Source organism: Pleurodeles waltl, chromosome 7, assembly GCF_031143425.1.
Source record: "Pleurodeles waltl isolate 20211129_DDA chromosome 7, aPleWal1.hap1.20221129, whole genome shotgun sequence".
Classification (NCBI taxonomy): domain Eukaryota; kingdom Metazoa; phylum Chordata; class Amphibia; order Caudata; family Salamandridae; genus Pleurodeles; species Pleurodeles waltl.
The window spans coordinates 707,080,672-707,095,349 of NC_090446.1; the positions used below are offsets into that span (position 1 = coordinate 707,080,672).

Here is a 14,678-nt window from a genome sequence, read left to right on the forward strand (position 1 = left end):
GCCACCGGCAAAGGCAGGTCCAGAAAACTAGCTGCCTTCCGTACCACTGCGTGAAAGGAAGCAGCCTCCTCCGTGTATTCCCCTGGAGACAAAAGATCCCACTCAGGGGAAGTGTCCAGCCCACTGGCTGTATCTAGACCATGCAGTCCATCACCCGAGTCCTCTAGTTCTCCTTCTTCCAGGACTCGTTGGTACTCCTGCTCCTCTAATAAACGGAGAGCACGTCTCCTCGAATGAAGCCTCTGCTCGATACGCGGAGTCGACAATGCCTCCGCCGAAGCCGAAGATCGGCGCCGATCTTCAGAAGCCACCGACGCCGCGTCCGGCGCCACAGGTAACTTCGGCGCCGATGAAAGAGCACTCGGAGCGGATGGACCCACCGGAGTCACAGGACGAAATCCCGACGTCGACGGGATGGAAATCTCCGGGGCCAATCCCTCCGAAGCCACCTGAGCGGCCACGGCGCCGAGCCCACGTTCCCAAAAGGGAGAAAGGGCATAAAGGGTGCCGGCCGTAGAGGCGCAGGATCACCCAATGAAAAGGCCAAAGGGCCAGCCGGAGCACCCCCTGGAGCCATCTGTTGGAAGATGGTATACATCGCATTTAGGAATGCGGTACTATCGGCTCCAGGGGTGGGAAAAGCCGGATACTGGGGTGCCTGTATCGAAGGCGACCCCGACGCCGGCCTCGACGTCTGCGACGCCGGGGACAACACCAGAGGCTGCACCACTTCAATCACCGACGCCTGTCCAGGTGAAGTCGGTGACGCCGGAGAGGGCAACGGCGTTGATGGATGCGGCGTGACCGTGGGACTGACCTCCCAAGTCCTCCGGCGCCAATCCGAAGACCTGGAACGAGTCTCCTTGCTCGAATGGCGCCGTGATTCTCTACGGCGCCGGGAGTCTCGATGACGCCGATGCCTTGGCGAAGAAGACTTCTTATGATGTTTTTCTTTCTTCGACTTCGCCATAAACAACTTCGCCTCACGTTCCTTGAGGGCCTTTGGATTCATGTGCTGGCATGAATCGCAAGTCGAGACGTCGTGGTCGGAGCTTAAACACCAAAGACAGTCGGAGTGAGGATCCGTAACTGACATCTTGCCCCCACACTCACGACAAGGCTTAAAACCCGACTTTCTCTGCGACATTATTACTGCAGCGAAGGACTACGCAGCAAAAAATACACTGTAACCACAAAAGTAACAGTTGCTCCCTCGAAGATAACCGTTTCGAATGCACGGAAAAAAGGGAATTGACGTCGGCACGTCGTCGAGGACCTCTTATTGCCTGTATGACGTCAGACGGCGTCGCGTGGGCTAGAGTGACGTCCTCGTCGACGTGCAGAGACTAGGAAGAAGATTTCCGTCGAATGCTGGCGCCATGGGAGTATTCATTAGGTGAGGAATCCACAGGTAGTTGTATCCATCAGAAACTGGAGGACAATAGGCCCTCTTAAGAGGAGAGGTATGGAATGTGGAAATGGGGACAACAGCCACTTGGGAAAGAGGTTAATACACAAATAACTGTTGTATTAATCAAAATGGACAAACAATGGGGCCATTTTTTTTAAAACAAATATTGCAATGGTGAAAACAGAAATATCAGACAAGAGTGTTAATTGTAGTCTACAACACTATGAACATTTAAACACTTTACCTATTTTTCTGCATGATTAAGAGCATAACAAAGAAACAATAGGCATGCAAGATTCTTAACATTTTTTGGATATAAAAATGATTTGAAACAGAAAAATAATACTTAAAAGATGAAAATCACAACACAGTATTTAAGAAAAGACACAGTACACAGAAATCCGGAAAGAAACAATAAATAAATAAAGAATTGGGTGTAACCTATAAATATAGGAACATGTATTATTAATCTCATAAAATAACTAATATAGGAATGATTTTCATCTGCGCATGGAGTCAGTCTCACTCTACGAGTTTAATATTAGTAATTACTATTTCAATATGTATCGGGCATGTGAGCGACAGAATTCGGCATGGATATTAAACTTTTATTCCAAAATTGTGTACACATTATAAAGAAAATGTATAATTATATTCAAAAGATTATTATGCATTAGCCTGTGATCAGTGTGACTGACAATAGGCTCAGTTAAAGATAATTCTTTAACTCTTAATCTCCAGAAAAATGTTGCATTTATAATACAACAGGGAGCAGCATAACAGCCACACTGGACTATACAGCGCTACGATGATTTAATTTTGGTACAAGAAAAGTCTCTGCACTAAGTGCCAACACATTTGCAAACCTTTTCCATTTTCTCTTCCAGGTCCTTGTTGTCTTTTTCCATCTGTCTCTTCCTGCTGTCCAGAGCTCGAATGTCATTGTCTAGACGTACTACTTTGGAAAGATTCTGTTCAATGTCAGCTTGTCGATTCTGAAAAGCCAACAGAGAGCAAACCCTGTATGTCAAGATATTCACTCAGGTTTTTACAAGACAAAAACAACAATGTCAGCAAACAAAATATCACCCTTGAAGTAGCCTCCTATAAGAAGAACACACAGCCTCATAAGCATTGGGTAAAAAAGGGGTATGAGAATGAGACACGGAAGGAAGAGGGACATTTTGTTGAACGAACATAGATCTGAAATACAATTCATCAAATATATTTTAAGGTGATGTAAAAAGTAGCTAAATGTTAGTTGAAGAACTTCAACATCTGCTGCCTGGCAGTATTTACTTTTTTTCTGACAGTTGAAATAAATGTCATTTTGCTTCTTTGAAACTGAGATTTTCATGATGAAATGTTTAGTCCTTACATTAATGCGTGAATTATGTAACAATAATATTGTATTTCCGAAAATTGTGACTAACTGAATGGCCACCATCGTATGTAAGGCCTATATTTTGTCCATGCTAACTTAAGTTGATTACATTATTTTGTCTTTGCAAGAGAGTGTGTTTGTTAACTGGACTAAATGTCAGAATTAAATGTGTATTTAGTGGCCTCTGCTGGACTTAAATAGAAGCAGATGCAAGGTCACTGTGCAATGCAAGCTGTATAAAATGTTTCCAGTATGTTCCATAGTTTTGACTGATTTCTTGTTTGTAGATATGTTTCTAACTTGTATGTCTTTCCTGGATGGAAAACAAAATGGCGTGGTAACATATTTTGTAATCGTTTTCCTGTGACTTAATATTCAGGTGGAGTGTGGAAACAATGGATTCACAGATGAAGCTGAAGAAGAGGAAGAATAGGATACAAAAGTATTAGTTTAGATTTTGTCAGTGGAATAACAGCAAATAGAAGAGCTTGGAGTGAACTAATTTTATAATTTTGATATATGCTAATGTTCTAATTGGTCATAACTTTCTCACCTCATACTTTATCCAATCATTTTCATTTAACAAGTTTAATTTAATGTTCAGTCACCATTGATTGTGGGTCACTTTCTTCTTCTCTGGGATTTTGATGTATCCCGAATCCTAGAGATTCTATTACTCTATCACTTTGACATTTCATGTTTCCCAGATAGTCTATTGACATTTCTGGTATTTCATTAGTTTATGTCTGTTCATTACTGAATCTATGCTTAGATGGTTTAGTGTATCTTATAGTCCAAATTCTAAACCATCACCCCTATCCTTATTCCTGTTCCTGTCCTGATGTTGGTGCCTGATGTTGCTGTCCCACTGACAAAGTGGACGTTGTTGCTGATTATCAAAGTGATTTGGTAATTGTATAAGATGTGAATTGTTATTTGTCTTTTGATTTCCCAGGTACCAGCTGCAAATGTTTATTTACTGCTGCTTATTTTTGATAGCGCCATAGCTAGGAGTTTTCTAAAGTTGTGTTACTAAAACTTTTACTTGAAATCCAACATGTTAATGCTAATTAGTGGTAAGTGAGGTGTTACTCACATGCTCATGAATTGTCGCCGATATTTTTTGTCTTGTCATTATTCAGATGTATTCAATTCATCTTGCACAGACTCTTTTACTATGGTTCTGTGTTATAACCATTGAGATAATATTTATTTTTGCATTGATTAAACTTAGATATAGCCGGCGTTCAAATCAGCCTTTGCTGTTTCTCTATATGTATCAGTTGTGTTTGAGAATTATTTTCGTGACCTTAGCGTTGTTAATATAAGAAAATAAATCATTAACTTCTTAATAAACTGGTGTGGTTATTGGAGTTGAAATAGTTATTATATATTATATGTGATGTTTATGACGTATTTCGAATGACATTTTCTCAAAACAGATTTGGTTCATCAACCGAGTGTGTGGAAGCCTCTTGTGACAAAAATATAGCTAGGGTTTCTCTGCATCAACAGTTTCGTAAAACAAAAACACCCACTTACCATTACATTAATATATACAACTGTTCTAGAATGTAGCTTGTTATTATTGTATAATTTATCTACATCTGGGCCCCTTCTTAGTCACTCATTTGGTGTCTGTTTTCAATCAATAAAAAACACATTTACAATTATTTTTCAGGGTCACCCTATCAATACTTCAAGCATATTGCATACTTTCACGAATGCTATCAAAAAACTAGATGTTATTGCAATTCTATGCGAAGATGTGAATTTGCAAGAGGGTGTGGCTAAGATGGCGCTGAGACTGAACGACTTGCACCGAGGATCCGATAGATTCTGGGCCCAACAGCATTTATCCTTCTTAATCCAGAGCTCCACCATGTGAGAAAGTAGCCTCTTTCTAGCCTTGTTACCCCCACTTTTGGCCTGTTTGTGAGTGTATGTCAGGGTGTTTTCACTGTCTCACTGGGATCCTGCCAGCCAGGGCCCAGTGCTCATAGTGAAAACCCTATGTTTTCAGTATGTTTGTTATGTGTCACTGGGACCCTGCTAGTCAGGACCCCAGTGCTCATAAGTTTGTGGCCTATATGTATGTGTTCCCTGTGTGGTGCCTAACTGTCTCACTGAGGCTCTGCTAACCAGAACCTCAGTGGTTATGCTCTCTCATTTATTTCAAATTGTACTAACAGGCTAGTGACCATTTTTACCAATTTACATTGGCTTACTGGAACACCCTTATAATTCCCTAGTATATGGTACTGAGGTACCCAGGGTATTGGGGTTCCAGGAGATCCCTATGGGCTGCAACATTTCTTTTGCCACCCATAGGGAGCTCTGACAATTCTTACACAGGCCTGCCACTGCAGCCTGAGTGAAATAACGTCCACGTTATTTCACAGTCATTTTACACTGCACTTAAGTAACTTATAAGTCACCTATATGTCTAACCTTTACCTGGTAAAGGTTAGGTGCAAAGTTACTTAGTGTGAGGGCACCCTGGCACTAGCCAAGGTGCCCCCACATTGTTCAGAGCTAATTCCCTGAACTTTGTGAGTGCGGGGACACCATTACACGTGTGCACTACATACAGGTCACTACCTATATGTAGCTTCACAATGGTAACTCCGAATATGGCCATGTAACATGTCTATGATCATGGAATTGCCCCCTCTATGCCATCCTGGCATTGTTGGTACAATTCCATGATCCCAGTGGTCTGTAGCACAGACCCTGGTACTGCCAAACTGCCCTTCCTGGGGTTTCACTGCAGCTGCTGCTGCTGCCAACCCCTCAGACAGGCATCTGCCCTCCTGGGGTCCAGCCAGGCCTGGCCCAGGATGGCAGAACAAAGAACTTCCTCTGAGAGAGGGTGTGACACCCTCTCCCTTTGGAAAATGGTGTGAAGGCAGGGGAGGAGTAGCCTCCCCCAGCCTCTGGAAATGCTTTGTTGGGCACAGATGTGCCCAATTCTGCATAAGCCAGTCTACACCGGTTCAGGGGACCCCTTAGCCCTGCTCTGGCGCGAAACTGGACAAAGGAAAGGGGAGTGACCACTCCCCTGACCTGCACCTCCCCTGGGAGGTGTCCAGAGCTCCTCCAGTGTGCTCCAGACCTCTGCCATCTTGGAAACAGAGGTGCTGCTGGCACACTGGACTGCTCTGAGTGGCCAGTGCCACCAGGTGACGTCAGAGACTCCTTGTGATAGGCTCCTTCAGGTGTTGCTAGCCTATCCTCTCTCCTAGGTAGCCAAACCCTCTTTTCTGGCTATTTAGGGTCTCTGGGGAAACTTTAGATAACGAATGCAAGAGCTCATCAGAGTTCCTCTGCATCTCTCTCTTCACCTTCTGATAAGGAATCGACTGCTGACCGCGCTGGAAGCCTGCAAACCTGCAACATAGTAGCAAAGACGACTACTGCAACTCTGTAACGCTGATCCTGCCGCCTTCTCGACTGTTTTCCTGCTTGTGCATGCTGTGGGGGTAGTCTGCCTCCTCTCTGCACCAGAAGCTCCGAAGAAATCTCCCGTGGGTCGACGGAATCTTCCCCCTGCAACCGCAGGCACCAAAAAGCTGCATTACCGGTCCCTTGGGTCTCCTCTCAGCACGACGAGCGAGGTCCCTCGAATCCAGCGACTCTGTCCAAGTGACCCCCACAGTCCAGTGACTCTTCAGTCCAAGTTTGGTGGAGGTAAGTCCTTGCCTCACCTCGCTGGGCTGCATTGCTGGGAACCGCGACTTTGCAGCTACTCCGGCCCCTGTGCACTTCCGGCGGAAATCCTTTGTGCACAGCCAAGCCTGGGTCCACGGCACTCTAACCTGCATTGCACGACTTTCTAAGTTGGTCTCCGGCGACGTGGGACTCCTTTGTGCAACTTCGGCGAGCACCGTTTCACGCATCCTCGTAGTGCCGGTTTCTGGCACTTCTCCGGGTGCTACCTGCTTCAGTGAGGGCTCTTTGTCTTGCTCGACGTCCCCTCTCTCTTCAGGTCCAATCTGCGACCTCCTGGTCCCTCCTGGGCCCCAGCAGCGCCCAAAAACGCCAAACGCACGATTTGCGACTAGCAAGGCTTGTTGGCGTCCTTTCGGCGGGAAAACACTTCTGCACGACTCTCCAAGGCGAGAGGGATCCGTCCACCAAAGGGGAAGTCTCTAACCCTTTTCGTTCCTGCAGAAACCTCAGCTTCTTCTGTCCAGTAGAAGCTTCTTTGCACCCGTAGCTGGCATTTCCTGGGCATTTGCCCATCTCCGACTTGCTTGTGACTTTTGGACTTGGTCCCCTTGTTCCACAGGTACCCTAGATTGGAAATCCACAGTTGTTGCATTGCTGGTTTGTGTCTTTCCTGCATTATTCCTCTAACACGACTACTTTGTCCTTAGGGGAACTTTAGTGCACTTTGCACTCACTTTTCAGGGTCTTGGGGAGGGTTATTTTTCTAACTCTCACTATTTTCTAATAGTCCCAGCGACCCTCTACAAGGTCACATAGGTTTGGGGTCCATTCGTGGTTCGCATTCCACTTTTGGAGTATATGGTTTGTGTTGCCCCTATCCCTATGTTTCCCCATTGCATCCTATTGTAACTATACATTGTTTGCACTGTTTTCTAAGACTATACTGCATATTTTTGCTATTGTGTATATATATCTTGTGTATATTTCCTGTCCTCTCACTGAGGGTACACTCTAAGATACTTTGGCATATTGTCATAAAAATAAAGTACCTTTATTTTTAGTATAACTGTGTATTGTGTTTTCTTATGATATTGTGCATATGACACTAGGTGGTACTGTGGTAGCTTCACACGTCTCCTAGTTCAGCCTAAGCTGCTCTGCTAAGCTACCATTATCTATCAGCCTAAGCTGCTAGACACCCTATACACTAATAAGGGATAACTGGGCCTGGTGCAAGGTGCAAGTACCCCTTGGTACTCACTACAAGCCAGCCCAGCCTCCTACACACCACACCAGGCATGCTCCACTCCAACCACCCGTAAGCAGCAACAGAGATGCAGAGCGTACCGTGGCACTGAGACTGGCAGGGAGGTGTTCCACTGTTGCTGCCTGCGGTGCGGCCTGCTGGAAAAAGCCCAGAGAAGGTGCAGCCTCCCTGCACAGCTGGGTGTAATGTTGCCTGGCTTGGGAGGGCCGGAAAAGTTGCACTGCTGCGCCCACTGACTGGAGCTGGGGTGGGTGAGTAAAGGTGCTGATGGCCTTGCTGTGACCAGAGCTGGGGTCACAGCTCGACTGCATGCTTGCGGCCTAGAGGAACCCGACTGGAGGTCCTCCCACTGTGGTCTGAGTCTGACACAGAGCGTGGGGTCTGAGGACGTGGCTGCTGATAGGGGCTGCGCTGAGGGGTATGCGCTCCCCTGTGCTCTGAGGCAGGTGCAGTCCACCACAGAGAAGCGGGGTCCCACAGATAATGCAGGGCTCTTTCTCTCCTGTAGGCCTGTTGCCTGCGTCCTTCTCATTTACATTGAACTTTGGACTCCACTTTTGTGCAACCTGAGGTGGGTGCTAAATCTATAAACTTTCTGAGACGGTTACGGAAGACATGTTCTGCCCTACTAAGGAATGCTCGCAGCTTCCTTTCATTTTTGAGCTGCTGCTGTTATGCATAAATGGACCGACCCATTCTCCCCCCCCAATAATTGTGGAGTGAGTACAACCACGCTTATCTGAACTGAATGTGGTGTGGCCCGAGTGTGTCTGTTTAGCAGCTATAACTGGATATGAACTTGAGGTATCAAGGGCCTATTTTGGGGGTGCCTTCACCACGCTTCTGCACTCCTGATGGTTTGGGTACCGAAACACTCTCAGAAGGACCACACTTGAAACATTTCCTGAATTGACAAATGCTACATGCACCACATGCCCCAGAAATTGCATCCAACACAGCAAAATGACAATGCTCTCGACCACCTGATCCTCAACAGATTGGATTGGATGTGGAGAAACATAGGGTGATGTTTGACAAGGTTCTCCAGGCCATACAAGACTCTAAGACTGAAATGGAAACACAGCTAGGAGCAATTCAAACTTGTGGAACAAATGGATGGCACGGAATCCATGCTAGTGTGGATTAGCTCCGCAGTGAAGACCCTCCAGGACCAAGTCATGACCTAATGGAAAAAGGTGAGATAGCTCTCAGCAAGGGTGGAGGACAGGGAAGGCGCTCCCGGCGGAATAATAACTGCTTTCTGGGCTTCCCTGAAGGGGCTGAGAAATCAAACACGGAACTGTTCCTGAAGGGGTGGCTAACAAGAAAAGTGCTTGTGGCTATAGTCCCGAACATTTTCTCCATCAAAGGGGCACATAGGAGTCCGGGACGTCCCCCCTCCTCCGGGATCTCCACCTTGCCCCATTATAGCACGCCTCTTCAATTATTGGGACAGGGCCCTAATATTGCAGCTATTCTGTGCAAAGGGCCCATGGTCCTACAACGGTGCTACATTCACGGCATATCCAGACTACACGTCGGAGGTCCAGAGAAAGTACAGCACCTTTACAGCGGTTTAGGGGCAGCACCGCACCTTAGGCGTTTCATATGCATTACATTTCCCTGCCAAGTACTAAGTGATAGACTCCGATTCTACACACTTCTTCACATCCCTGGAAGAGGCATGGGAACGGCTGCGCTCTGAAGGTGTGCAAGTTCCCACTAATGCCTCCCAGACTGAACTTGGTGGTTGGTCCAAGGGAATACCAAAGCGCCGCTGCCGCCCACGAAAAACCTGATCGCTCCCCACAGATGTACAGGCAGCCAATGAAAGGGCACAAGTGGTTGTCAAAGTCTCAATTCATAATTCCAAACGCTCCCACCCCTTAGCTATAGACACTGACTTCGAGATTAGAGTTCCTGGATCAGAAACCTCAGGAGTGGGATCTAAGATCACTCCACTGGGCTCTCCCAGGAGGGAGATCCCTCCCCCTGTACAGCTTGTCCCTGGACAATCATGATCCGTCCTGACTTCTCTCCGTCTTGGGATACACTTTGGGGTCTGGTAACGTAAGACACTGGAACTGGTTGCACCTGTGAGTGGTGGGGCATACTACCTAGATCACTTTAGTCAGGCTCAGAAGCCTTTCTGCAAATACTAGTTTTCATTATATATTTGTGCTTGGTCCGCCCCCACCTTTGGTACAATTCCGAATGGACTATTTCTTCCTTATGGTATACAACATGAATGTTCTTTGTGACTGGGTCTTTCTGGTACAATGCCCATTGGTATCTAAGCCTGGGGATTGTTTTTTTGAAGTGTTACAGTTCTTACAGGTTTCTTACCATCTGGCTGAACAGTAGGGAGAGTGGAGGCATGAGGTGAATTTTTTATATAATGCGTAATGACGCATTCTTTGGGACCATTTCTATTGCCAATGTCTTCAATATTCACTGTGCTAACCTGGAATATAAGGGGTATGGCTACACGATAGACGATACAAGATTTATGCATCCCTCAGGCACCAATATGTACATAGTGCATGCCTCCAGGAAATGCATCTTACTAAGACAGAACTTGAAAGGTTGCCAAATGCTGGAGGTCAAACTTTTAAATTGAAATTGTATTTATATTTCACTTACTACCCCAGAAGAAGCGTTGAAGCGCTTTTCGGCGAGTAGCGCGCTACTCCGGAACCCAAAAGGATTAGTGGTGGATTAGTATAGGGAAACAGAAGTATAGTATTAGTATAGGGATGTATGAGTTAATTTGCGGAGAGGACAGGCAAGTCTGTTAGCTGGATTGAAATAGACTAATGGAGGGACAGAAGAGGGAAGAATCCAGAAAGTTTTAATTGGGAGCTCATAGTAGTAAGATGAGGCTTGGGATGAGTAAAGGAAAGATGGAGGAGGGAAGAAGAGTCTGCAGAAAAGGGTCAGGGAAATCATTGTAGTAAAATGAGGGTTGGGATGAGTCAAAGGGGAGATACATGAGGGAGAATTTAGTAGGGTTGTTTGGGAGATCATAGAAGTAACTGAGGTTTGGGGTGAGCCAGGAGGAGTAGAGGAGGGAAGAGTCTAGGAAGGGTTATTTTGGAGATAAAAGTCGTCGAATGAGTTTTGTGATGAGTCAGAGTGGAGACAGAGGATAGACTGAGGTATAGGGTGAGACAGAGTAATGCATTGGAGAGAGTGAATTTTTAGCCTCTTTTTTTCTCTTGTACAGTAGGACGCAACTTCATATTCACTTATGGTATTGTGTACTCGACCTAAGCTCGTGAGGCCTTGATTTGGGTGGCCCCGGGAGTGCCCTTTGTGCAGCGTAGCACACTGATTGATTCTGAAGGTAGATATGTGCTGCTAGAGGAACTGCTGGACGGCCGTCTCCTCTTCTTGTTTTCAGTTTATGCAATTAACACACAAGGAGTCTTTTTCCACATGTTGTCCCCATCCTTAATAAACAACCCACAAGCCCCTTGGTTAAGGGTGTGGGGATTTCAATTGTGTTTAGGACTCCCTTTTAGATAGATCAGCGCCCCTACTTCTGGGTACACAGGAGATACAAGCGACAAAGCACTTTGAACATTGGTCTGCAACGCTTCAAGTTCATGATGTCTGGAGTTTGGGACACCCAGTTGACACAGAGTAAATTCTGCTATGCCCCTGTTCATCAAAATCCTACTAAGATTATATTTTTTTAAACTCCGATTATTGGCCCCTAATACAGGTCTCCAAGTAGCTAGTTCGAACCATTTTTTACCATAATCCACTCAAGATAACCTCACATTGGGGGGTGACTATGTGTGCCATCCTGATGTGCAGCCTCCGAATATTGGGAGTGAATGTGGCTTGAATTTCTCATGAGACAGACTCCCTTTTGTAGTTCAAAATAATCATTATTGGACTGATAACTGGTGCTTTGTCAATTTACCCCACATGTAATCTCCACCAGAAATAGAGAAAGCCATTTATCTGACCCAACTCCTGAAGTTGATACATCTCTACCCTCTTAACATCAGAAAAGTACAGCCTTGGCTCAGTGGCAGAATAGGCAACAGAAACCAGGTTCTCATAATAGCAGCCCATGCTAGTGCAGATTGATATCCTGGTATCTTGTTCTGCTTTCTAAATGAAGGCTGCCATTTCAAACTGGGTAGGATACACAAACACATGAAGATCTAGTCTTTAGTTTAGTCTAAGAAACCATATGGACCAGAGAGATGCGGATCACTCTTGCATCACTTTAATAGCAGCATTAAATAAGTCAGGTATGAAAGTAAGAGAGCAAGAAATAGATTTGCTGCAGTGCACATTTCGTAATTCTGGACATGGCCCTGCAGCGCACGCCACGTTTCTTCATTCTGGCCATTACAGTCATGAGTGACTGCTATATCAAGAGTGTCTGCTATGTCTTGAGTGTCACAGGAACTGGAACTAATATGCCACGATGTTTTGCCTCTGCCACATGGATGAATCCGTTCTTTAAAGTGCACATTGCAAAATAATTTGAGGAATTTTGTTTAAACTGACGTCAGACAGATACACTCCTTCTGATGGTTTGGGAAACATTCCAAATAACTGCTATTTCCTAACAGTCTTGGGTCCTTATGTCTCTCAGTGCTCAACTGCAAATGCTAAAACCCAAACTTGATGATGCACAGTGGCACTATGATTCATCCAGAGAGACAGCCTCCCCAGCTGTTCTCGATGGGCAATTAGCTCAGTTCAAAGAGGTTATAGACCAGGTTACAGACCATGGGGTAGCATACTGGGGCAAACACATGCATGCTTGTGTGTAAGGGGAGGGAGAACGACCCAGCAGAATGCTTGCTTGACCCCAAAGGACCACCGGTTATTACTCTGGCCACATCCCTGCCCATCGTTATTTTGCACACAATGCCACCGCAGTTTGGACCCAGCTATGTGCAAATCAGTCTCAGAACTAGTTTGGCCCTAGTTACGGACGGGTACTTTTTTGTACACTTTAGTCGGTCTCCCTAAGTGGGACTGGGATGCCCGGGCATAGGTCCCATGCACACTGTGGCACTGGTACCATGCTATACCCGGCTGATGAGCCCATTACTAGGGCGAAACCGGTTCCTGGTTGCTTGTGTTCTGGTTCAGGGAGGGCCTGACTTGGCAGTTCGGGATGGACTGTTCTGAGTGGAGCAGGATCAAGACTGATTTGCGTATGGCTGGGCCCAAACTGAGGTGACATGGTATGCAAAACAACAATGTATTGGAGTGTGGTTCAAGTAATTACCAGTGGCTGAGATTAATTAAAGCATTCCATCCGTCATCTTTTTGTATGCTTTAGTGTGTCACCCTAAGTGTGATGGGTATGCCCAGATGTGGGTTCTGTTGACACTGTCACTGGAACAAGCTGTACACGGCTGAACAGCCCATAGCTAGGGCAAAACCGGCCCTACGTTGCTTGTGTTCAGGGTGGACCTGGCTTGGCAGTTTGGGTGGACTGTTCCAAATGGAGCAGTCTCAAGAGTGATTTGCATGTAGCTAGGCCAAACTGAGGTGGCATGGTGTGCAAAATAACGATGTATTGGGATGCAGCCCAAGTAATTACCAGTGGCTGAGATTAATTCAAGCATTCCATCCATCACTTTTTTGTATACTTTAGAAAGCTTTTCCAGAAGGAAAAGCACCAAGGTCAGGCTGCCTAACCATAGAGTTCTTTAAGGATTTCCTTGCCCCCTAGGTACTAGAGCTGTACCAAGTTGCACTAGAGTCCGGGACTCTTTACTCCACCCCAAGAGATGCCCCGATTTGTATTATTTTAAATTTTGACAAAGACTCCAGAGACACCGGCTCTTACAGCCCACTGTACCTATAGCATTTGGACAATAACGCTTTAGCACGAGTTCTCGGCAACAGATAAAACCTATTTATGGCCAAACTTGTCCTGCCAGACCCATCCAGTTTCATATCTTGGAGGGCCACCTCAAATAACCTCCTGATGCTACATTCAATCTTCATTGGTTAAAACCATAGGCTTAGGAGATCTCTGTGTTCCAAGATGCAGAGAAAGCCATGGATCACTACAACCACAGACTCAATTTCTAGGACAACTATGGCCCGGAGCTTGATGAGGCTGCAATGCGGGTCAAGGGCTTAATCACTCTCCCATGTCCTTCGTAGGCAGGGTAGCCCATGTAAAGATGATAATCCCCCCAAAATATGTAACTCTTTTTGTGAACAGACCCATTTCTCCAACCAGGGAATGTTTGCTTGACTTCAAACACTGTTGATACAACTCATCTCACATAAGCTTATAAAAGAGGTGCGTTTTCTGTTACTAAACCCGAATGTTATTTTCTTGCAGTACAAGCTCACTATGCTATTTATCGGATTAGTCCGAAGTGCTATGCTGCCCATCTTCCAATTGAGAGGGATCACAGTGAGGTGGATTGGCTGTATACAACATTTACAGTTAAAATGCACCAGCTTAGTAAATATATAGAAACAGTCCACTGCACATTCTCGGCAATGTGGACACTAGTAAGACGTACTGGACTATCCGCAGTCTTCTTTCCGGTAATGTTTGTCTTTGTCAGAATGTTATGTTTAAATTGCCATAATCACCTTCCACCCTGGTTCGTTTGGGGCTGGTTATACATCTGGTCTGGGCCTGTCCCCCAATTCGAGCCTTTTGAACTGAAGTTGCTATCTCTATTCATGATATAACTGCGTTACTGCTATGTGTCCGTGTTCCTAGGTATGTTGTCGATATCTCCCAAACAGGAGGAGATTGGTAGCCCTGATGATGGTGCTCATGCGGTGCTGGGTGGTTAATGCTCCAATCCCAAAACAATGAGATTGAGTGAGAGATGATGCATTTTGTAATAAACAAATAGAAACATATTCATCACTACAAATCCCAACAGAGAGGGCTAGAGATATATAGAGACCTTAGTGGAAATACATGCTGC

The 14,678-nt window shown here is 45.6% G+C and overlaps 1 protein-coding gene across 2 annotated transcripts in view; it reads right to left on the reverse strand.

Annotated features, from left to right (window-relative positions):
* The window catches only part of RAD50 (RAD50 double strand break repair protein), a 484,618-nt gene that overhangs the window by 339,644 nt on the left and 130,296 nt on the right, over nucleotides 1-14,678 (reverse strand). For both annotated transcript variants that reach the window (XM_069244739.1, XM_069244738.1), the window contains exon 7: nucleotides 2,278-2,406. In XM_069244739.1, coding sequence (XP_069100840.1) covers nucleotides 2,278-2,406 — 129 coding nt within the window. The remainder of the gene's footprint in view (nucleotides 1-2,277; nucleotides 2,407-14,678) is intronic.